The sequence below is a fragment of the Asparagus officinalis genome, chromosome 3, assembly GCF_001876935.1.
Source record: "Asparagus officinalis chromosome 3, Aspof.V1, whole genome shotgun sequence".
NCBI classification, from domain to species: Eukaryota; Viridiplantae; Streptophyta; class Magnoliopsida; order Asparagales; family Asparagaceae; genus Asparagus; species Asparagus officinalis.
This window is the reverse complement of record NC_033796.1, coordinates 25,179,798-25,204,019: the sequence shown is the minus strand read 5'-3', so window position 1 is coordinate 25,204,019 and position 24,222 is coordinate 25,179,798. Positions and strand designations below refer to the sequence as shown.

The 24,222-nt window shown below is 37.9% G+C and overlaps 1 protein-coding gene and 1 long non-coding RNA gene across 2 annotated transcripts in view; one reads left to right on the top strand and one right to left on the bottom strand.

Moving 5' to 3' along the window:
• LOC109832163 lies at nt 3,628-4,424 on the top strand. The gene is made up of 2 exons (XR_002244650.1): nt 3,628-4,019; nt 4,113-4,424. It is a non-coding gene; the product is annotated as an uncharacterized LOC109832163 (long non-coding RNA).
• LOC109833475 (mitotic checkpoint serine/threonine-protein kinase BUB1) overlaps nt 8,410-24,222 on the bottom strand; it is a 19,934-nt gene continuing 4,121 nt past the window's right edge. Inside the window, exons 8-15 of the mRNA XM_020401151.1 lie at nt 18,220-18,323; nt 18,061-18,132; nt 17,904-17,993; nt 17,656-17,813; nt 9,417-9,453; nt 9,191-9,325; nt 8,908-9,029; nt 8,410-8,793 (exon numbers count right to left, since the gene is read on the bottom strand). Coding sequence (XP_020256740.1) covers nt 8,604-8,793; nt 8,908-9,029; nt 9,191-9,325; nt 9,417-9,453; nt 17,656-17,813; nt 17,904-17,993; nt 18,061-18,132; nt 18,220-18,323 — 908 coding nt within the window. The 3' untranslated portion in view covers nt 8,410-8,603. The remainder of the gene's footprint in view (nt 8,794-8,907; nt 9,030-9,190; nt 9,326-9,416; nt 9,454-17,655; nt 17,814-17,903; nt 17,994-18,060; nt 18,133-18,219; nt 18,324-24,222) is intronic.

Genomic DNA, 24,222 nt, shown 5'->3' with positions numbered 1-24,222 from the left:
ACTTTTGGAGGATCTTGGTGTTTCGCAGCGATCCGCCACCATTTATTGTGATAGCATGAGTGCTATTTATTTAGCGAAGAATCAGGTCTTTCATGCTAGGACGAAGTATATCGACGTTCGTTGTCACTTCGTTTGAGATGTTCTTGGAGATGAGGATGTGAAGCTCGTGGAGGTCCACACAAAAGATAATTCAGCGGATATGCTCACAAAGATGGCCCCGAGCAACAAGTTTGATCATTACGGAAACTTGTTGCAAATTCACCCTTATTGAGGCCGTTTGCGGCCATTTGGATGAACTACGGGCGACTTGATCCCTTAAAAGAGGGGGTACGTAGGCAACCACAATGGTGCAGTCGGATTTGGAGAGACGACACATTGATGCTCATGTTGATATCGGCTCAGTTTTGGGAACACTTCGCTGAGGTGGAGAATTGTTTGAAAAGCTAAGTTTTTTCGGTGAACAATGTCATCAGTTGACTGATGCCAAGGTCTGTCGACTGAAGAAAAGCCCTAGAATTATGAAAAAGTTCCTGCGCAATCGACTGATAGGCGATTAGTCGACTGATGAGCTCGTTCAATCGACTGATAATCCTATCAGTCGACTAATGGAACTGTGAGCAGTTTTTTGTGCATGTTATCAGTCGACCAATGTTTCACATCAGTCGACCAATGTCGGTTTGCCTATGCTGTTTTGGTTTCCTGTTCGGTTTTGGTTTGGTGTTTGATTTAAATACAAACACGATTTCTAGGGTTAATAGAGGAGAGATTGTTGAGTCTTTTGAGCACATTGAGAGGGAGATATTGTGTGGGAGTTGAGATCTTTGGTTGGGGTTATATTTGAGAGTTTGTGTGAGTTGTAATCCGTTGTATTTCTTCTTCATATAGTAAAATCTCCTCATCCTCTCCTCGTGGACGTAGGCAATTGCCGAACCACGTAAATTTCTGTGTTTGTGTTGGATTTTGGAATTTATTTGGGAATTATACTCGTGTTTGGTTCTTCTGTCATCGCTCGTCGACTCGTTTGGTTTGCGAGCACGCTTCCATATGACGCGCAACAATTCAACGCTATTTTCTACAGTTCTACAAGAGAAAAATATAGAATCCATTTTCTTCAAAAAAAAAATTTTAATTTATGACTCATCAAATAAGAAGCGAACATTTCTCTCTCTCATACGAAATAGTGTAGTAGATAGTAGCATAGTTATCAGTATTTCATTACTAGCCTCGTGCTTGCATATGAGTGACACTACAGGCACATCATGTGCCACACCCTCAGCCACACTCTCCTCTCTCTGCTACAGTAACCGGGGCCCACATGAGATTTATATAAATAAATCTCATGTGGGCCCCGGTTACTGTAGCAGAGAGAGGAGAGTGTGGCTGAGGGTGTGGCACATGGTGTGCCTATATCATTTTTGCTTGCATATTGTGGATCACAATAAAGAAAACGATAATGATTTAGATCACATTCTTAAGAATCCTTTAATGTAGAACTAAACACAACATTAATGTAATACTACGTACTTTACATGAAAATAAACAATATAGATTCGACCACACTCTTAAGAATCCTTAATTGTAATACTACTTTAAATGAAAGTATTCCCTTTGTATAATATAGTAATACAATAATATTTTTTAGAAAAATTTAATCAAAAAATAGATTTCCAGAATGTTGTATCATATGTACTTTGCCACCTAAACAACACACCTCGGATTTATCTGTTAGTTTTAAAATTAAGGAGACAGAAATTCTGAGGCGTGAAACACTTTCCTTAAAGAAATATTTACCCCCACTTGATATTCAAAGTTGCTTCGGGTTAATGCAAATTTTCTTCCCAGGATACAACAGAAAATAAAAATTCCAGTAAGCAAATCTGGAATTTTCCTTAATTCGTTGTGAAACAAGTTTGTAATATTGCAGATGTTTTTGGTAGAAAAGATTCAGAAAAAGAATTAGTTTTTGGTATCTGAAATCATTAACTATTTATAGGTTTGAAGAGGTGCTTCCAACAGTCATAACTTTTCAAAACACCCCTTGGAGCAAAGAGCCATTTTTCAACAGTCACTTGTCTTTTCATAATTTTTAAAATTCAAAATAATATTAAAAATATTATATTTAATATATAATTATATATAAAAAAATAGAACATTTAAGCGGCAGCGGCAAGCGTGCTAAGTGCTAAGTGCGTCTAATAATCACACATTATTCGCGCTACCCGCACGCGGGTTTAGAAGCCTATACTTTGATCCATTATTCAAAGCCCAATAAGCATTCAATGCTTTTAAACCTCTAAAAGAATGTTCAAAATTCCAATGTGGGACTATCTTGTTTTTTACAAACAAATACTAACATTATCATGTTCTTAGGAATTGCACCAAAAATTGTATATATAACGTATTTATTTCAGATGATGGAGATTCGATCACCAATCTCCGAAAGTTTTGATCATTATCGCTGATATAAACTAAGCTTATTGAATTTACTTCCAAACAGAGGGAAACGTAAACCAATTCTTTCCATTTTTCGTTTTTCAAAATATAAATTGTGATGAGAAGAGCAGGGTTTGTCCTTTTGGTCCGAAGAGGCCATAGTTAGTTGCATGTCTCAACGGACAAACACGTCACTCTTGGCCTTTACCCTCCGTCCGTTACATGGGCCCCATTAGCACGCGCTTCACCCATCCACACCACAACAAACCCAAGAGAGAGAGAGACTCCCATTGAAAACATAACAATCCTCGTAACCAAAACACAACATAGTATGATGTAACAGAGAGAGAGAGAGAGCTTCTTGAAGACATAATCAAGAGACTGTAGAGAGAGAAAATTTTGGCGCTCTCTCTCTCTCTCTGAATCAGCCGCCTCTCTCTCTCTAGCTAGCTACAGACTACTTCAACTCTCCATTCTCTCAACCACATCCTCTCAAACACTCTCCTTCAAATTAAGCTAAGGCGAGCATATCTTCCTCTTCTTTCACTCTATCTCCATCCTCCCAATCCAATTAATATCCCCATATCATGCCCAAAATCTTACCGAATATCAACATTCAAAATGGAAGAAAAAAAATATATACTGAAGATTTGTTCTACATTAATTCAAACTAATTCCTTGACTTCAGGCTAGCTCTTCCCCCACTTGAAGACAGTTTACTCGAGGACCCGACACGTTGAAGGAGATACCCCGCTAACGTCTCCCCGCAATTCCCGTTTACAAACACGCCGGCCACCCCGCCCTCTATAAATCCAAAACCCAGTCCTCGATCTCCTCAAATCCTCACGTTATTAAACCAAAACCTCATTACTTGAAATGGACAGAGCTCTTAAAGGGAAAGATATCATGATGAGCAACAATCGTCGTGACCCCCCGAAGCGATGCCCTCGATGCGAGTCGGACCAAAACCAAGTTTTCTGCTACTTCAACAACTACAGCCAGTCCCAGCCGCGACACTTCTGCAGAGCCTGTCGCCGTTACTGGACCGAAGGGCCACGCTGCGCAACGTCCCCCAGGGCGCGGGAGCTACCGGAGAGGCAACAAACGCTCCAGAAGGGCGCCGCCGCTGCCCCGGACACCACGGGCTCTGAGGTGTCCATCGCCCGCGGCCTCCGCCGCAATCCGCCTCCGCCGGCGCCTTCATTTTTTGGCGGCCGGGGACGGTAGATGACTGCGGTGTTCCAGCCGTTTTCATCATGGGTGCGCGGGAATGATGCCGGATTTTTTGGGGTTTAATTCTGCGAGTGACCCGATGATGCCGGGGTTTTTTAATCTTCCGATGCATCCACCGATGCAACCACCGGCGTTTGACACTAACTTGATGATCGGGCAGCAGCCGAGGCTTGCTGTGACTTCTCACCAGCAGATGAATATTACTGTGTTTGCTAGTAGTACTGCTGCTGCTGCAGGTTCTAATGTGAGCTCAGCTGGTGCTGGCAATAATGGTGAAGGGTATTGGAAGCAGTTCAACAATGAAGGAGAAGATGACAGCTCTCAGCCTCCGACGCCATAATTTATCTATTTAGGTCGTCAACTTTTGCCTTTTTTTCCCCTTGAATTAATTTAATTTCTTGTCTGGGTGTTGTTTTTTATGTTTGTTATGTTGTTGTTGAGATCAGATAAGAGGCAAAAGTTTCAGGAAAAAAGGAGTGAGCAAGCAACAGCAGGAGATCGAAGAGAAGAACAAGAAGAGAATTTTTCATCGTTAGCTTTTTCTTCTCTTTTATTTTCCTTTCCTTTTCTTTTTTAATTAATTAGTTTCTTTCTTCTTCTTCTTCTTCTTATTCCTTTTTTTTTCGCCCTTGTGGTTCGACTACCTAGCTAGTGTGGTTAGTTGTTCTGTAGAGTGAGAGAGAGAGAGAAGAGAAATGTCTTTTGTTTAAACGCATGTGCCATCTGAGCACAAGAGATGAAAGCCTTTTCTCATTCTATTTCAGGGTCTTTTTTAATGCTATTTTTTTTCAAACTATCCTTAAATATATGTCACAGTCATCATCGGGAATTGGACGAGTTGTAAATGCAACCCTGCAGTGGCTTTCATAGTTTGGGGCTCTGAGAGAGCCGCTTTCTTCTGTGCTTCTCTGAGATTCCCCTCTAACAAATTAATATTTCTTTATAAAAAAAAGACTTAGGAGAATCTAAGGAGAGAAGGGTGGCGTACTTGCATATATCTAGACAAAGGTGACATCTATTGTCTATTGTCCGTTGTCCCCTCTAGTGGAAGATCTATACTACAGGATCAAGCCATTCCCCTAAAAGATGACCAATCCTTGAGAGAGATATGGTGGTATTTACTGAGAATTAAATTTGGTTTACTTACCTGAAGGAAAAAAAAAGGTTTATGTTTTGAAGCATGAAGTATTGATTGAGAGAGAGAGAGAGAGAGAGAGAATGGCAATGTCCTGAAGTATTTTATTCGGTCGGTGGAAAGTACCGTCCCACTGTGGAAGGGGATGCACATCCACCAAACTTCCACTCACAGGGTGGCCACCAATCACACGCACGTACTAGGTACATGCATGTTCAATAAGTTCATATGATCTTATGGTAAATATGAACTCGATATATTTGGACATAATTTAAAGAATACATATGTTGTTAAGAGTTATTTATTGGCGAAGTACACGAATGCAACTCATCTTTTTTATGATGAAGTCTCTAAAGATGTCCAATATGAGATATGAGTCCTATCTATGTAGATGTGGTGCATGATAATATTGGATATGTGCTAGATATAGTCTAGAACTAGTTACTGCATGGGCCAAGTTAGCCGGCAAACGAAGGCAGACCAATCCGTTCCGGGCCAGTTTTCACGAGTGGGTCGTTATGGGCTCAGAGACTCAAAATCTAGATCAGGGCTAGGCATGGTCACAACCCCTTTTTTGCGAAAATTTACACATTCCTAACAAATACTCAACCCATGTTCACATTTTATCTCATCCACAGAATTGTCTTTCACAAATTCACTATGTATGATTTTTTTCTTATCGATTTTTAGTGGCTACGAGTTTATTTTCTTAAGTTAGAAACAAATAAGATAGACGGTGAAAGAGGCCTCCTGACAAGCTATAAAGGCCTATCTTAGCCAAATGGCCCTTAAGTCAAAATGGAATGAGACTGTCACTTTTAACTGTTACTAGTTCTTATGCACGTGCATTGCACGTAGTTAAATATCAAAATTATTTATTTATTTATTTATTTATTTTCATGCTATAAGATAAGTTAGATTCATCTTGAGTTAATCTTTAAACATGGATTATTACATTTGCCATAAATTTTATTTAAGTATTTTTTTAAAAAATTTATGAAATAGATTTGCATGTAAAACTGGGATCAATATACTTTTATATACCTGCATACACAACATTATTTTTTTAAATTTGTATATATTAAACTTCATGTAACATATTTGTTTATGGATCAAATCGTCGATCTCCAATTTGTTTATCTTAGTAATTAAATGTAGTGTTAAATTTGAAAAAAAATACAATAATGTATTGTTGATGTGTTAATAAAATATAACCAAATACTTAATATTAAGATGGTTTGTATAAGCTCAACACAGTGTACATACTTTTCACAAGACTGCAAGACATCTTAATTATTGATAGACTTAAAATAAAAAAATAAGTACTAAATATTATTGGTGACTCTAGTATAATTTTATATGACAAAATCATTCACATAAGCATATTAAAAATTTTGCATCAAAATCCCTTCTGAAGATTTCAAATTAAGTTCTACTATAAAATATTTCAAAACTTGTTATCCTTTTTTCCTTATTTTTTCATATTTAATTGAGCTGAAATCACTCATTCTCCACCTTTATCTTTTTCTTGGGTAATTCTACAATAGTGTCTTCATCATCTATATTAATTATGTTATCAAGTTGATATATAATAAAGAGCAAAATACAAGACAAGAGTCCAGAAATATATTAGGATATACTTAGATCAATCAAGTTATATTATTACTCATAATTGATATGTATCAGAGACAAAAAATGTTGACAATCTTAAACTATAAAACAGACTGTATGGGCCCTCTAACAAAACTTTTTTAATGCAAATAACCCTCAAGATTAATTTTGAGAATCTCTTGGGGTTAGGAATAAACAACTAACAAGTTTACAGTGAAAGCTAGGAGAATGCAATACATTCTTAAGAATTATTAATCTTTACTTAATTTGTTTATAATGACAGGATCTTATTATTAACTAACTATAAGGCGTAGTACATTGTTTTTATTGTACGTTCGAGGCAGGCAGAGGATCCAGGTGAGTCCTTATCGTAATGAACGTTATATAATTTAAGTACAAAGAAAAAATGAGGATTGATCAATGATGTAGTTAGTGAGGGGGAAACTCTAACAGCTTAATTTGGGTATGTGGATATATTATAGATTGAGACGGAGAAGTGTGGTTTTGAAAACAGTGAGTGTGTGGGGGTAATTAATATAGTTTTTGTTTGTGATTTTCTTCATTCATTTTCAAGATATATATAGTCATGTGGATATATATAGCTATCGCATTGCTATTCTCTTTTGGCTTTGTGGAAGAGTTTGGGTGAAAAAATAAATTATCTAATCCGATTAAAGTATGATCATATAAGTTAAGCTCATGCATGAAATTTTTTTAACCAACATTAATATGTAAGTATTACAATTGACATTAAGATCTAAGATACGTGTGAGATTCTCTTTGACTTTTATACAAATAGTATCTTTTAAATAATAAAAGTATAATTAAACTTTGTGATAAAAAAGATCAAATATACAATATAATTAATTGCTTTAAAATAATGTGATCTAATCTAATAAGAAGAAAATAGATTAAAGTGATTTAAAAATTATTATAATTTCATAATTCACAATTTTTAAACAATCTAATCTAATAAAAAGAAAATAACAAAGGCACATACTTGTTGAATGAGATGAAAGTGTTATGAAAATTATTGTAATTTCTGATATAAAAAAAGATCAAACATACAATATAATGAGTTGCTTTAAAATAATCTAGTCTAATCTAATAAGAAGAAAATAGATGAAAATGTTGTGAAAATTATTGTTATTTCTTAATATGAAAAAATTAAATACACAATATAATTAATTGCTTTAAAATAATCCAATCAATCTAATAAGAAGAAAATAACAAAGGCACATATCTATAGAATGAGATGAAAGTGCTATGAAAATTATTGTAATTTCTTGGTTTATATATATTGGCATGTGCTGTTGCATGTGAGAGAATAACAATTATAAATAGAGTTCTATTTAAATAATAATAGTATAATTAAACTTTGAAACTCATTATACACTACCGTGAACTACTTGAAGTTTAATCAATGAGAGATCACCATGTTATGTTCTCAGATCACAGCCATTTTTTTGAATTTTTCATTTTTATAATTTTGAGAACGACTCTTGTCTATTTAATTTGTTTGGTGGATTTTACAAATATCTCATCCATATTATGTACATTTATAGATCTACGTTGTTTCTAGGTTCGACCTTTGGGGCAGATATTTTTTGTCTCGTTGATTTGTTTGGTTTTTGCATATACGCCATTCATCTTGTATACATTTGTAAAGTTGACATTTAATAATTTTATTCATGTTTACATTTCAATTTAAACTATATCCCTATCTTCATACTATGTATATCCAATAAGAATTCATTAATTTATCAACTTATTCTTACTTAATGGATTAGTATTTGAATTATTTCAAGGGTATTTTTGTCTACCGAAATATTTTCTCGAACTCGTGCGGTTAAAAGGAGTATGATATGATATGATTTTTGATAGTTTGAGAGAACATTTCCAACAAAGAATTGAATTATAATAATGATTTCTAAAGAATTGAATTATAGTTTGATAGTTTGAGAGAACATTTCCAACAAAGAATTGAATTATAATAATGATTTCTAAAGTTCTCTCAAACTATTTGCATAAATAAATAAAAAATAACAAGACTCATAAACTTCAGCAGCGTCTTAAATATAATAACAAGAAAAACAAAAAAGTATACTTATACATACTGTGGGGTATACTGGAGCTCGGTCAACCGGCTTCTTGGCCTGAACTCATGCCAGTGTTTCTTCCTAAGTACATACTAAGAGGAACACAAAGAAGCCTTCTGTTTCATCAGCAATTTCTTTAAATTTTGCATTAGCTGCCTGTTATTGTAAAGATAATCTTCAAATGATTTTCTTAAATTCCGAAGTAGCTGTACATCACTCTGATTAGTTTGTACATTCAGCAAGGTGGAGAAGAGGTTTTTCCACAGATCCGTTTTCCAATACCTGAGGTAATGAAATGTTGCAGATAATAAATGAGAAGATCAAAGGTATCAAAATGATAACCACAGTAGTTTTGCTTTTAGTAGCAACAAGATAGAAAATGTTACAACAAGATACCTTTTGAAAGGTAATTTAGGTTGGTAAATGTAGCTTCCATCTGCTGTAATCTTCTTCTCAATGCTCATGTATTGCCCATGAAGCATCATATGAACATTTACACAGAGACCATAAGTATCCACCTGAAACCACCATCTTACAAATTTCAATTTCTTTTTAAAAAAAGGTATTTGAGAATATGGATCTTAACTATGAGTATATTCCCAATTCCATTAGGAAACGTGTTTGAGGAAAATTTCAGCAATGTGGAATTTATTTCATGAGGCTCGTAATTTAAAGAAACCTGATAAGTCCATGTCCGGTTTTCTTGCATCTGAACACACTGAAACCCCGAAGTTTTGCAATCCCCATTAAATTCAGTATTAGCAGGGAAAAGACTCGTATCTATCCCCTTTCCCCAATCCACAAGGCATAAACCCTGGAAAGAAAATTTTACTATAAGCGCTTGCATGTGAGAGAAAGAGAGAGAGAGAGAGAGAGTAGTGTGTGTGTTGTGTTTGTGTAGAGACCTGATCCCGCCAGGGTCCATCCTCCGTTGGATCGTCCCTACAGAAAGAAAAAGAAAAAAGCTCCTTAATATGTATATCCTTTGAGAAAAATAGTAAAGCATGACCCCTTCAAAATCATCAATTGCTACTAGGATCAAATATCAGATATTCCAAAGGACTAACTAGGCATGTTTTTATTGAAGCTATGTTTAATTTAGCAAAACAGCAAATCAAAGAAACAGCACACAGAATATATATGTATGCAGACATGTGTATGTATACAATAAATAAGGTATGTTTGCCAAAATAAACACACAATGATGTTTTAGCATCAGCGATTTGGAAAATCATCTTGACACACAAGTTGAATGCAGATAATAGTAGTATTGTCGTCAAAATAACATTCAGAACTGAGAGGCAAACCAGCAACATGCATAAAGTTCAGCACTAGAAACTGAATGTTGTTTATGACCTTCATCCTTGGTATTAATGTCAGAAGTTGCCAATTAAAGGGTCAAATAGAACAAGTAATTGATTAGTCTCCTTTTTAGAGACGAGAAAGAGGAAACTTTTGATATGTGTTCTACAAAAAACTGATAATATTAATTAATAAATAAATAATCTTTAGACAACTTTGCAATGATTGACTTCTGATCTGATTACAGAAGGTAAAATTATCAGATTGGTATATTTTGAGCATGTTTGGCAACTACTTATTTTTGGTTCCTTATAAGTTACTTATTACTTATTCTTAAAACTACTTATAAGGATGGGGAAAAAAATAAGTAAGGTGTTCGGTAAATCCTTTTAACTTACAAGGATATTTAAGTACTTATGTGTTTGGTAAACTGATAGCTTATAAGATTGTTTTAGTTGTCAAATGACTAAAAAGGACATATTGTTGTATTTCATATTATTTGTGCTAAATTAATTCATTATTATGTTAGTAGATAATTATTATTAGTAAATTTATTAGTTAATTAACTAGGTAATTAAGAAAATTTTAATTATTTCGCATTAATTATGATTATTAAGTAATAATATTGAGATTAATTAATTAATTTTCATATTAATCAAAATTTGTTATTAATAAAAATAATTAAATAATTAAAAATTATTTATCTTATAATAAGAAATATATTTGCTTAAAATATTTTTATATATATTGCCCCTTTTTTTTTTTCTTTTTGGGGGGGGTTTTATTAAAATTTATAATATATATTAAGTAATTATTTTCATATTAATAAAATAATAATTATTAATTATTAATAATAACTACTCTATAAGAAAAATAAATATTGAACTAAAGTATAGTTTATAGTTTATATATATGTATATATATATATATATATATTATATATATATATATATATATTATATATATATTATATATATATTATAATTCTATTCCTATTAATTACAATATTGACGCTATATAATTAATTTCATATTAGGAGATTTGTTGTAGGATGATAAAGGGGCTTGAAGGGGTAATTTGGTCTTTGGCGTGAAGAAGTAAAACTCCCCATACGTAGGGGAAAAATAATTTGGGGAATACCAACTTATTTTATCTCTACTTATAAGTTACAGATAAGTAAAAAAGTAAAGCTTCACCAAACATGTTATTGGTACCTTATAAATAAAAAGTCACTTACAAGTCAAAATAAGTTGTTTGCGTCAAAAGTTGACTTTGTCATGGAATTCATCATATCTTCGGTCGATTACAATAAATTCGAAAGAAATAACCTTTTTATAAGGCCTCTTTTACACAACAAAATAAAAATTACAACTCTTGAGAAACAAACGCAGGATCGTTGTTTAGATCGCTGCTTGCGTGGGATTTTTGCCTGTGCCGGGAGCGCTTTGACTCGTGGACCACCAAATCACAGATTCTGATTGAATCGTGAGGGGTTTAATGATTCTGACTTCGTTTATCGAAGTGAGAATTTGAAACGATATCTTATCAAAGTAAGATAGTCGTTCTTCTTAAGATCAAGTCAAAGCTCGAATCTCAAGGGATTGCCGGAAGCTCAGGAACTCTGCTCTCTCTGCTCCAAAGTGCTCAAAAATGATCAGCCCCCCCTCAAAAAAATAATCTCAGGGGGGTATTTATAACCCCTGAACAAACAGTGTTTCCGAGACAGCATTTGCTGTCTCGGCTGCCGAGCACGGAGAGGCAGTAAACACTGTCTCGCACGGAGAGGCAGTAAACACTGTCTCGCACGGAGAGGCAGTAAACACTGTCTCGCACGGAGAGGCAGTAAACACTGTCTCGCACGGAGAGGCAGTAAACACTGTCTCGCACGGAGAGACAGTAAACATTGTCTCGCACTGAGAGACAGTAAACACCGTCTCGCACGGCGAGACAGTAAACACTGTTTCCTTGTGTTCTTTTGATTTTTGATAACCTCCTTTGAGCTGTGTTTGGATATCTTTCAGCATTTTTTGACGCCTACAGATACCCCCTCCAAAGTTTTCCAGACTCATTCTTTTATAGAGGAGTCTGGGATACTTTGGATAAGATAGATTTTTCTTACGATCTCTTCAATACTTGGTTGAGTAGATCGTGTACAAGAATCCATAAAATGGCTTTGGCTCTTGATCTCTTCATCCATTAGTCTATTCAGTTCGTTGTAGTATAGCTAATATTTCTCCGGCACTGCGTTTATCACTTGACCGTTGTCGAGATCTTGATTCGAAGCTAGTTTTTTGTTCTTGTGGGTTCAGCTTTTGTCACCGAATTGAGACATCCATTGAGAGTTCGTCAGGTTATCCTTAAGAATATTCAGAATAATATTCTCCAGAAACTGCCTGTCGAATGTAGGAAAACAGTTTAGACTCATGTACATATTGGAATATTCAGGTTATTCTTAAGAATATTATGAGTGATATTCTCCAGAAACTTCCTGTTGAGATTAGGAAACAGTTTAGACTTGTATACCTATTGGAGTATTCTGGTCTCTTTTTTGTTGGTAGAGATAAACCCGAAATCGGATAGGAATAATTTTATATTCCATCTCCTAGTCTCTTGTTTGTTGGTAGAGATAAACCCAAAATCGGAGAGGAAGAATTTTATATTCTATCTCCTGGTGCAAAGAAAACTCGAAGTGGGATCTCCACTCAGAGAATCTGAACGGGTTTGAATAATCCTAACTGTCATAAGGTTTGATTATTCAATTGAAAGTGGACCTCTCGTTCGTGGAATGAATCGAGAAGAGATTTTAGTTGTGGTCCTAACTGTAGTAAGGTTTGACCAAGTGGGAGTTTGATACGATCCTAACTGTTTAAAGGTTTGATCGGTCAATTTGTGGGCCTCTCGTTCATTGAAGGAATCGAGAGGGGATTTTGGCTTTGGTCCTAACTGTTTAAAGGTTTGACCATGTGGGAGTTTTGAGACGATCCTAACTGTAGTAAGGTTTAATCGTTCAATTTGTGGACCTCTTGTTCATGAAAGGAATCAAGAGGGGATTTTGGCTTTGGTCCTAACTGTTTAAATGTTTGACCAAGAGGGAGTTTTGAGACGATCATAACTGTTTAAAGGTTTGATCGTTCAATTTGTGGACCTCTCGTTCATGAAAAGAATCGAGAGGGGATTTTGGTTTTGGTCCTAACTGTTTAAAGGTTTGACCAAGTGGGCATTTTGAGATGATCCTAACTGTTTAAAGGTTTGATCGTTCAATCTGAATGGACCTCTCGTTCATGGAAGGAATCGAGAGGAGATTTTGGTTTTGGTCCTAACTGTTTAAAGGTTTGACCAAATATGAGTTTTGTGAGGGAAGATTGATCTAAAGAAGTGATCGAATCTCATCTCAGCAAAAGAGTATTTGAAAATCATCGTGGGGATGTAGTGTTTATTACTTTGTTCGTAATGATCGGGTTATCCATAAGGAAATTACATATAGCATTCTTCCGAGAACTTCCCGTTACATGAACCATCCACCCCCAGCTTTCCTTACGAAATTGTGTTTATCATTATATTCAGCTGTATGGTCGGGTTATCCTTAAGAGTACTATGCATAGCGCTCTCCAGGAACTTCCCGTGAAAGAAAGGAAATAGTTTAGACTCATATACCTGTTGGAGTATGTAAGGAAGCAGTTTAATCTCATGCACCTGTTAGAGGATTGAGAAGCAATTTATACTCGTATACTCTTCGGAGTGAAATGGAGAAGCAGTTTATACTCGTATATTCATCGGAGTTAGGGAAAACAGTTTATACTCGTGTATCCAATGGAGTATGGTGTCATCTTTAATTGACTTGTTTCGCCGTTATGACGTCGGTGTCAATTAATGCTTGGATCTTATTTTTGAGTCCAAAGCAAATATTGGTGGGATGAAGAACCCTTCTGTGGTATGCACAGTAGTTTGGATCTGTAATCATCTTAGCACCCTCCTGATCTTTAATAGGCGGTAGCTCGATTTTATCATTGGTGAGGAGGTATTCCAATATGGCTGGAGCTTCATCATCTTCGAAAGAATACTCCTTTTGGAACCTCGGATCGAGAGTCGCGTTTCCAGCGATTGCAGATGTCGTTGGTTGGCTTCTCTCAGCTTTCTTTCTTTTAAGAAAGTGTTCAGCTTGTTCGCCACGTATTTTTAAATCTTTCCAAGTTTTGGATGGTACGACCCCCAGGACTTCCAGGACATCGATAGAGAGATTATTGTAGCATGTTTGCAGGATGAATTCCTCTGTAACAGGATCTCTGCAATTCATTGCTTTGCCACGGAAGCGCTTGATAAAATTGTCGACTGACTCTCCGTCTTTTTGCTTCTCATCTAAAAGGGATCCGATTGACACTTCGGTGTCATCATCGAAGAAGTTGCTGAGGAACAAATTTTCCATGTCATCCCAGCAATTGATGCTCCCTGGCTTGAGCCGTCGGTACCAATCGAAGGCGGGCCCACGAAAAGTGTCAACGAATGACCGGACCATTAAAGCCTCGTTTCCAGAGATCATGCCCAAATGAGACTTGAAATAAATCAAGTGCTGAATCGGCGCGCTCTTCCCGTCAAACGGTGTGAAATTAATCAGATTGAATTTTGATGGGTATGGTATTGAGTCTCATTCTCTTGGATAGGGGCATGGAATACCCGTCTTTTTCACTTCTTAAGCCGTCATCAAAGCGTTGATTTTGTTTTCAAGCTCTTTCATTTTCTCGTCATCGTCTATGTCTTCATTCGAAGGACGTTGAGGAGAATGAGTTAGGCCACCCCCTGTAAGAGGTGTCATTGAATCACCCCCAATATCGTTATTGGGAGGGTGCGTTAAACCACCCCCAGTGTTATTGCTATTGGGAGGTGTATCAGCCATAATGACTTCATCCACTTCTGGATCACTATCATCTGCCACATTCTGAGTGTGGCGGCTGGATTCAGCTCGCTGACTGGACTCAGGAGGTTGAGGCCGTTGAGTTAGCAATTCTCTCATTTGTTGGATAGCTAACTCCATCTCTGTCTTCATCTCAGCTCTAATTTCTTCACGTTGTTTTGTTAGAGCTTCTTAAAGCATTTGAGCAAATAGATCAGAGGTGATCGTGAGTACTTCTCTGGTTTGTCCCGTGCTAGACATTGTATCATCAAAAGCGATTGCAGAACAAGTGTCCGAGAATTCATCCTCCGAGGACATTCCTTCTTGCATTCTCTTGTAATCTCTGCGTCTGATGGCTCCTAATTGGAGTCGAGACATCTTTTGAGCAATTCTTGGATTGACTTTTCCTTTCGGGGGAAAGTCGGGATTTGAGTCACTTGAATGCCGCTTAGACTTTCTTTTATCAGCCACGTTAATGGTGACTTCAGGGAATTCATCATCTTGGGCAGCCGATTTTCTCTTGTGGAAAAGTCTAGGTTTGGGCTTCGACATTTCAGTAGAAAGTCTCTGGAACATATAAACTTTCGGCGGAATGACTTTAAAGTAGTTGCATTTGGACAACACTGCTTTGGTAAGTTCTTCACATACACAATGACGATTCGTTTCTCGAACAGTCCTTTTATGTGATTTGTTTCCACCTTCAGCTTGATAGTACAACTCGTTAGCATGGTGACCAGAGCAACCTATCTTCTGTTTTTGTATTTGAACCTTGTTACCATACTCAGGATGACTTGTCAACGTCTCTGAGCGATCCAAGGTTATGTCGGGAGTCACACGTTTAAAACCACCCTCTTGCGGGTATGGAGTCTTAACGGACTCCGAATGCTGATTTTGCATAACTCCAGACTTTGGAATCCAAGTTTTGCAGAGTTTTGGTGATTCTTTGGCCACCGTTCCCTTGTTTCTTTCTCGTCTTTGTTGTAAGAGAGCACGGGCATGAGCAGCGTTTGCACGACGCTTTTGTATACGTTCTTTGAGTGTCGAACGAGCCCTTTTGAGGAGAGTCCATTCATCTGTCGTTAGTTTAACAGAGAAATGAGTGATTGGCTGTTGAGACAACTGAACCACTCGATATCTCCTCGACTCTAGGTCCGCGTGATAACGAACCTCGTCGGTTTGTTCCAAAGCCTTAGCTATTTGGCGAGCGCGGCGCTGACGTTGTCTCTGACGAGCCCTCTTCGTCAGTGCCGGTGGGCTTTGGTTCGATGACTCTTTAACTAGATAAGAGTCATCGTGAGCAGAGATGTTGCGAGTAGAATCCTCAGCAACAGAGCAGAGATGTTGCGAGTAGAATCCTCAGCAACAATCAGGCGAGAGTCTTCATTTTGTGCCTTCTTTGACATGTAAGTCTTCTTCAATGATGAGATCTTCTTGTACTTGCGAGACAACGAAGATCTTAAAGAGGATGATGAGAGATATTCCTCAAACTTGGTTTGGTCGAACTCGTATTCGACCGTGGATTCAACTGGAATCTTGATCGGCTGCGACACGACGGTCTCGACAGCGAGACCGTTGGCTCCCACTGTGGTCGCCAGCTTGTTTGCGTCAAAAGTTAACTTTGTCATGGAATTCATCATATCTTCGGTCGATTACAATAAATGCGAAAGAAATAACATTTTTATAAGGCCTCTTTTACACAAAAAATAAAAATTACAACTCTTGAGAAACAAACGCAGGATCGTTGTTTGGATCGCTGCTTGCGTGGGATCTTTGCCTGTGCCGGGAGCGCTTTGACTCGTGGACCACCAAATCACAGATTCTGATTGAATCGTGAGGGGTTTAATGATTCTGACTTCGTTTATCGAAGTGAGAATTTGAAACGATATCTTATCAAGGTAAGATAGTCGTTCTTCTTAAAATCAAGTCAAAGCTCGAATCTCAAGGGATTGCCAGAAGCTCAGGAACTCTGCTCTCTCTGCTCCAAAGTGCTCAAAACTTTGAAAACTGTCTCGCGTGCGAGACAGTAAACGCTGTCTCGCACGGAGAGACAGAAAACACTGTCTCGCACGGAGAGACAGTAAACACTGTCTCGCACGGAGAGGCAGTAAACACTGTCTCGCACGGAGAGGCAGTAAACACTGTCTCGCACGGCGAGACAGTAAACACTGTTTCCTTGTGTTCTTTTGATTTTTGATAACCTCCTTTGAGCTGCGTTTGGATATCTTTCAGCATTTTTTGACGCCTACATAAGTATGTTGCCAAACATGTTGTTTGTTGACCCTAAGTATCAACTTGGTATATTTCTTACTCCAACGATGGTAACGTATATTTCATGGGACGGGTTTGGCAACAATGTCTATTTTTTGCCAGAGTCAAATTCCCAGTGACTAAATGTTACATGACTCATCATGTGATGTTGATGTGACAGGTTCATTCATTTAAGCTAAAAATGGGTAAATTTTCAAATTATGGCTCCAAAGAGTGGAGATCAAAAATGGGTGTTCTTCTTCCTCCTATGCTTAAAATTGGGTTAGAGTAACTGAAATTAGAGATGTATTCTACAATTTGGGAAGGAATCGTCCTCCCCCTCACATGAAATTGGGTTTAGTCTTGGCATATGTTTGTGGTATAAATTACTAAAACAATGATATTAAAAAAACCGACACTTAAAAGCAAGTTCTGAACAAGAAAAACTCTAATATCTCCCTCAAGGATCCAACTTCTGAGAATTAATAACAAAGTTAACTGCAGCATAATGGATAACTAAGATAAGATTATTATTATATAGAGAAGTTGCTATTCCATTCTTCATGCTTGCATGTGTAGGTCAAAACTTAAAAACGTGTATAAAGATAAAATTCTTGAAAAAAGTTTCAATTTGTTTATTTTTTGACATACTGCAGAATACCTCAGGAACGTGAATTCAGAAAGTTCTTCGCACATATAAGGTTCACCTTGAATAACGAATAAGCAAGTTATCTGGTTTGAAATCTCCATGGATTATGCCAACAGCATGCAAAGTTTCCAACATGCGCAGCATCTCTATTGTATAATAGATGCATAGTATTTCGTCCATGAACTTGTGCAATAAAAGGTGAGAATTGATAGCATCCTGCATAAGCCAGTTTTAATAAATAACTTCATCCTGTACAGCTAAGTAAAATCTCACTATACAATTTCCAGCGGAGGAATATGCAGTTACCTGAAGAGTTCCATGTGATAAATAATTGCAGACAAGTATGCTGATATCAGGGTAGATGTGCACTTTGTGAGCAAAACCAAAACTTGCTCTCTGAATATGCAGAATGTGTAAGAGCATATATTGTTGCATCTATTAAAAATTAATGCCAATACCATACCTCCATTTCAGGAATCCTCTTGTCAAGTAGGCGATATATATAGAATTCCCAAGGGAAAGCCGGCTTTTGAATCTGTAGGAGATTTATCATCACTGATAATAAATATCAAGCAATTTTTGTAACCGTTGGCACAAAAGTTAACCATGAGATAGAGATGACCTTCAATGCGACAACATCATCAGGATTGCTGTTAATAAAAGCCTTGAAGACTTGAGCAAACCCACCAAGGCCAGAGCAACCCCTGATCTGGTATTTACAGCCACCTTCATAAATAAGCAACTAAGATGAATGCTATAGAACTTTGAGGCAGCATGATTATCGTTTGTTGTATTTCAAATTTTAAAATAAGAATCCATTTGTAGGATATGTAATATTGACCACTACTTGCAAGATAAGCGGAGGATGAAATGCAAAGGTTGGATATTTTGAACCAAACATTAAACTACTAAGATAGAATATGATGCCAAATAAAAACTAATATGCTTAAGTTCACACACACACACACAAATAATGCTTCTGAAATTCACACACCAAAAAACAATGATAAAGTTGACAGCAAGCAAAGTAGTAAAGATGTAGAGGGAATAACTAGAATTTTTGAAAAGGAGTCGTTGTCACCTTCGATATTATTGATTGCATCTTAACCAAAAGATAGACCAATACACACTGTATATATGCTTCGTAAAGTTGCAACGTTATATGTAAATACAACATAGTTTTTTTCAAACTTTTATAAGGTCAGGATGAATTCTCAAAAAATTACCATATAATAATAAAAACAAAATTATAAGACATTTAACTCATCATTACCAAAAACTATTTGAAAACAAGACTAGAATTTTCTTGGATATTTATCTTCAAACAAATATCATATCCTTAGATTTGACAAATTTTAGCCATCTCTAATCAATATTACAACATAGACATGGCAGTATGTTACGAGGGAGGAACCATAGCTTCTCATATGTTTCACCTTATGTGTGACTCTGCTAAATATCTGTTTTATACTCCACCCCTATCAAAAGCATGCATCCGTGTTGGATTTGGGTGTGGATCCAAACCTCCGCAAGCGAGCTCGAAGACGACATCCTTCAGGCGAGCTCCAGCTTGAGGCGAGGTCGAGTTCGAGTTGATGCAAGCGAGGTCGAGTCGAGGTCAGGCGAGCTCAAGACCTTCAGGCAAGGTCGACTCGGGCGAGGTCAACGCATCCACAGGCGAGCTCGACGCAAAGCAGGCGAGGGCGAGATCGAGATCCAGTCAGGCGAGTTCAATGTTGAGGCGACCCCTTGCAAGCGAGCTCGAGAACCTCAGGCGAGGTCGATGCTGACAGGCGAGCGCAGGCAAGCTCGAGTTAGCATAGGCGAGGTCGACGCACGCAGGCGAGCGACAGCCTGTCACCAACCTGTCGTTTTTCAACCTAGGGTTTCCCTATTTAAGGAAAACCCAGATCTCGCTCTCTGCTTTTTTTCCCCCTCTTGTGCTCTCTTCTCTCTCTCTCTCTCTCTCTCTCTCTCTCTCTCTCTCTCTCTCTCTCTCTCAGCCCTCAGCAGTGAACTTTTGGGGGAATTAAAGGGGGGAATTAAAAGAGGAGTTATTATTGTAGCTACGGTAACGAGCTTTCATTTATTGAGAGATCTCAGTTTGAGTAAGCTTTATAATTTCTTTTGATAAATAAGAAATTAATTGTGTGGCTCCCGAGGATGTAGGCAAGTTTGTCGAACCTCGTAAATCTTGGTGTACTTTTTTATACCGCGTTTCTTGCTGTTTTAGGGGTTTAGCGTAGTCTCGGTTATTACCCAACAACTGGTATCAGAACCTAAAACGATCTAGAGGAAGTCAAATTCAAGTGGGAGTAATGACCACAGAGCAGATGAAGGAAATGTGAGATTAGAGAAGTTTGATGGAACAAATTTAGGATTTTAAAAGATACAGATAGAGGATTATCCGTACCAAAAGAATCTGTATCAACCTCTTTCAGGAAAGAAGCCAGAGTCAATGAAGGAAGATGAGTGGAACCTTCTAGACAGACCCTCAGAGCTATCAAATTGATACTAACTCACAATGTTGTGTTCAACATAGCGAAGGAAAAGACCATGGCGGGTCTTATGACAGCATTCTTAAATATGTATCAGAAGTCATCAACCACAAATAAAGTTTATTTGATGAGATTGTTATTCAATCTGAGAATGGCAGAAGACACGTCAGTAGCACAATACCTCAATGAACTTAATACGGTCACAACTCAATTGAGTTCAGTTAAAATTGAGTTTGATGAGGAAGTTCGAGCTTTGATCCTTTTGTCTTCTCTACCAAAAAACTGGAACACTACAGTCACGACTATGAGTAGCTCATCGGAAAGTAACAAGTTGAAGTTCGATGACGTTCATGATCTCGTTCTCAGTAAGGAGATCCGACGAAGAGAGTCGGTTGAAGCTACAACCTTTTTAGTATTGCATACAGAGTCAAGAGGTAGAAATTCAATCAGAGTGAACGAACGAGATAAATCAAACTATAGAAGTAGATCAAAGGACAATAGGTCCAAGTCAAGGAATCCAAGCAACAGTTCGAAGACTATCGAGTGTTGGAATTACAGAAAGACCGTGCACTACAAGAATCAGTACAAGAGTGCACAAAAGGAGAAGGAGGCGAAGGCAGAGATGAATGTCACTTTCACCTTAGGAAGAGACAACGTATTGACATGCTCTTTGGAGAGCAAGGAAGAATCGTGGGTGTTAGACTCTAGAGCGTTGTTCCATGCTACTTCTTAGAAATTTCTTCGAGAAGTATGTCCCTGGAAATATTGGATATGTTTACCTTGGTAATGATCAACCGTGTACTATTGTGGGCAAAGATGTAGTAAAAATTAAGTTGAACGGGTCAGTATGGAAGCTGAAGAATGTCAGGCATATTTTTAATCTGAAAAAGAACTTAATATCTGTAGGCCAGTTAGCTGACGAATGATACATTACGATCTTCCATGAAGATGATTAGAAGATCTCAAAGAGTACAATGACGATTACCCGAAGCAAGAAGACTGGTACCCTATATATGATAGCAGGTACACGCTGTTTGATCTCAGTTACAGCAGGCAATGGGACTTCAAATTTATGGCACCAGAGAGTCGGTCATATGAGTGAGAAGGGAATGAAGATTATGCACACAAAGGAAAAACTCTCAGGTCTAGAATCAGTGGAGATAGACATGTGTGAAGATTACATACTTGGAAAGAGAAGAGAGTTAGCCTTCAGACAAGTGACAGAACCCCAAAGAAGAAGAAGCTGGAGCTCGTTCACTCAGATGTATGGGGACCAACTACCACCTCATCCATTAGTGGGAAACACTACTCCGTGACTTTTATTGATGATCACTCTCGGAAAATATGGGTCTACTTTTTGAAGCATAAGTCAGAAATGTTTGAAGCTTTCAGGAGATGAAAAGCTATGGTAGTGAATATGAGACAGGTCTGAGAATAAAGAAGCCCAGAATCGATAGTAGTGGTGAATATGAAGATACCAGATTTAAGAAATTCTGCTACAAGCACGGGATCAGAATGAAGAGAACCGTGTTCGGCACATCTCAACACAATGGTGTAACTGAGCGGATGAGCAGAACATTGACAGAAAGAACCGGAAGCATCCGTATACAATCAGGTCTACCGAAACAGTTCTGGACAGAAACAGTCAACACATCAGCTTACTTGATCAACCGAAATCCATCGGTTCTATTGGAGCACAGAATACCAAATGAGGTATGATGCGGAAAGGAGGTAAAACTCTCACATCTTAAAGTTTTTAGTTATGTAGCTTATGTGCATATTTGTGATCAAGGCAGGAACAAGCTTGATACCAAGTCCAAGAAATGCACTTTCATTGGCTATGATGAAAATGAGTTCGACTACCGTATTTGGGACAACAAAAATAAGAAAGTGATCCGCAACAAAGATGTGATATTCAACGAGAAGGTGATGTACAAGAACATGCACAAGACAGATGCCTTTGACTCAAAGGAGAGCGAGTCAACATCTATAAATGCAGATGATGTCCCAGGTGACCAGGTGACCTCTCGAAAGAACCAAATGCAACATGTCCTCAGCCAGAAGAGTCTGTTGGACAAAACGGTACGCAGGAGCCCGACGTACCAGCTCTGATATTGAGAAGATCTTCTCGGCCTCCTATGTCCAACAGGAGATATATGAACTATCTGTTACTGACAAATGGAGGGGAGTCTGAAAGCTATGATGAAGCTTATCAGAGTAGAGATACGAGCAAGTGGGAGCTTACCATAAAAAAAGATGAAATCTCTCATCTCAAACCAGACGTGGAAACTAGCTAAGTTACTCACGTGGAAGAAGGCACTCCATAACAAATGGCTATACCAAGTGAAAGAGGAGCAGGATGGCTCCAGAAGATATAAAATCCGGCTAGTTGTTAAAGGATTCCAACAGAATGAATGAATTGACTACACCGATATTTTTACTCCCGTTATGAAACTTAATACTATCAGAACAGTGATGAGTATTGTAGTTATTGAATATCTTCATCTCGAATAGTTAGACGTGAAGACGACGTTTCTTCATGAAGATCTAGAACAGGAGATATACATGCACCAGCCAGAAGGTTTTCTAGAAGAAAAGAAGAACCTGGTATGCAGACTCAAAAAGAGCATGTATGGTTTAAAACAAGCCCCATGACAGTGGTACAAAAAGTTTGATGGCTTCATGCACAAGTAATATTTCCAAAAGTGCAACGCCGATCACTGTTGCTACTTCAAAAGATATCAGTCCAGTTATATCATCTTACTATTATATGTTGATGATATGTTGGTTACAGGTACAGATATGAAGGATATCAGGAGTTTAAAACAGCAGTTGTCAAAGGAGTTTGACATGAAAGACTTGGGTCTAGCAAAAAAGATCCTTAAAATACAAATCACGAGAGATAAGAAGAGAGATTTCTTGCAATTATCTCAGACAGAGTACATCAACCGTGTTTTGCAAAGATTCAATATGGGCGACGCCAAGCTAGTTAGCACACCCTTAACAAGTTATTTCCGCCTATCAAATGATCAGTCTCCTCAGACGGAAGAAGAGAAAGAGAGTATGGTTAAGATCCCTTACGCCTCAGTCATTGGAAATTTGATGTACGCGATGGTCTGTACTAGACCAGACATTGGCCATGTAGTGGGAGTGGTCAGCCGATTTATGTCGAATCTAGGAAAAACTCATTAAGAAGCAATCAAGTGGATTCTGAGGTATCTACGAGGCACCACACAGAGGTGTTCGTACTTTGACAAGCGAGAGGTGGAAGTGCAAGGATACGTAGATGCAGACTTTGGAGGTAAAATCGATCATCGAAGAAGCACCACCGGGTATGTATTTACTGTCGAAACTATAGCTGTTAGTTGGATGTTACAAATACAAAAGATTATCACTTTATCCACTACAGAAACTGAGTATGTAGCAGTGACTAAAGCTAGTAAAAAGATGATATGGCTTCAGGGTTTGTTAATAGAGTTAGGATTTAAACAGGAGAAAAATGTTTTGCACAGTGATAGTCAAAGTGTGATTCACTTGGCTAAGAATTCCGTATTTTATTCTAGAACGAAGCACATCGGGCTTCGGTACCACTTCATCAGATCTCTGTTGGAAGATGACGTGTTAAAACTAAAAAATATTCTAGGAAGTAAGAATCCAGCAGATATGTTAACAAATACGGTGACCATTCAGAAACTGGAGTTGTGCGTAATTTTAGTTGGCTTTCATGCATAGGTGATGAGAGCGGATCCACACAGGAGAATATGCTTGTTGAGATAGCCTGCTGACGACAGTTTGGTCTCCAAGTAGGAGGTTGTTGGATTTGGGTGTGGATCCAAACCTTCGCAAGCAACCTCGAAGACGACGTCCTTCAGGCGAGCTCCAGCTTGAGGCGAGGTCGAGTTCGAGTTGTTGCAGGCGAGGTCGAGTCGAGGTCAGACGAGCTCGAGACCTTCAGGCGAGGTCGACGCATCCGCAGGCGAGGTCGACGCATCCGCAGGCGAGCTCGACATAAAGCAAGCGAGGTCGAGATCCAGTCAGGCAAGCTCGATGTTGAGGCGACCCCTTGCAGGCGAGCTCGAGGGCCTCAAGCGAGGTCGATGCTGACAGTCGGGCATGGGCGAGGCGCA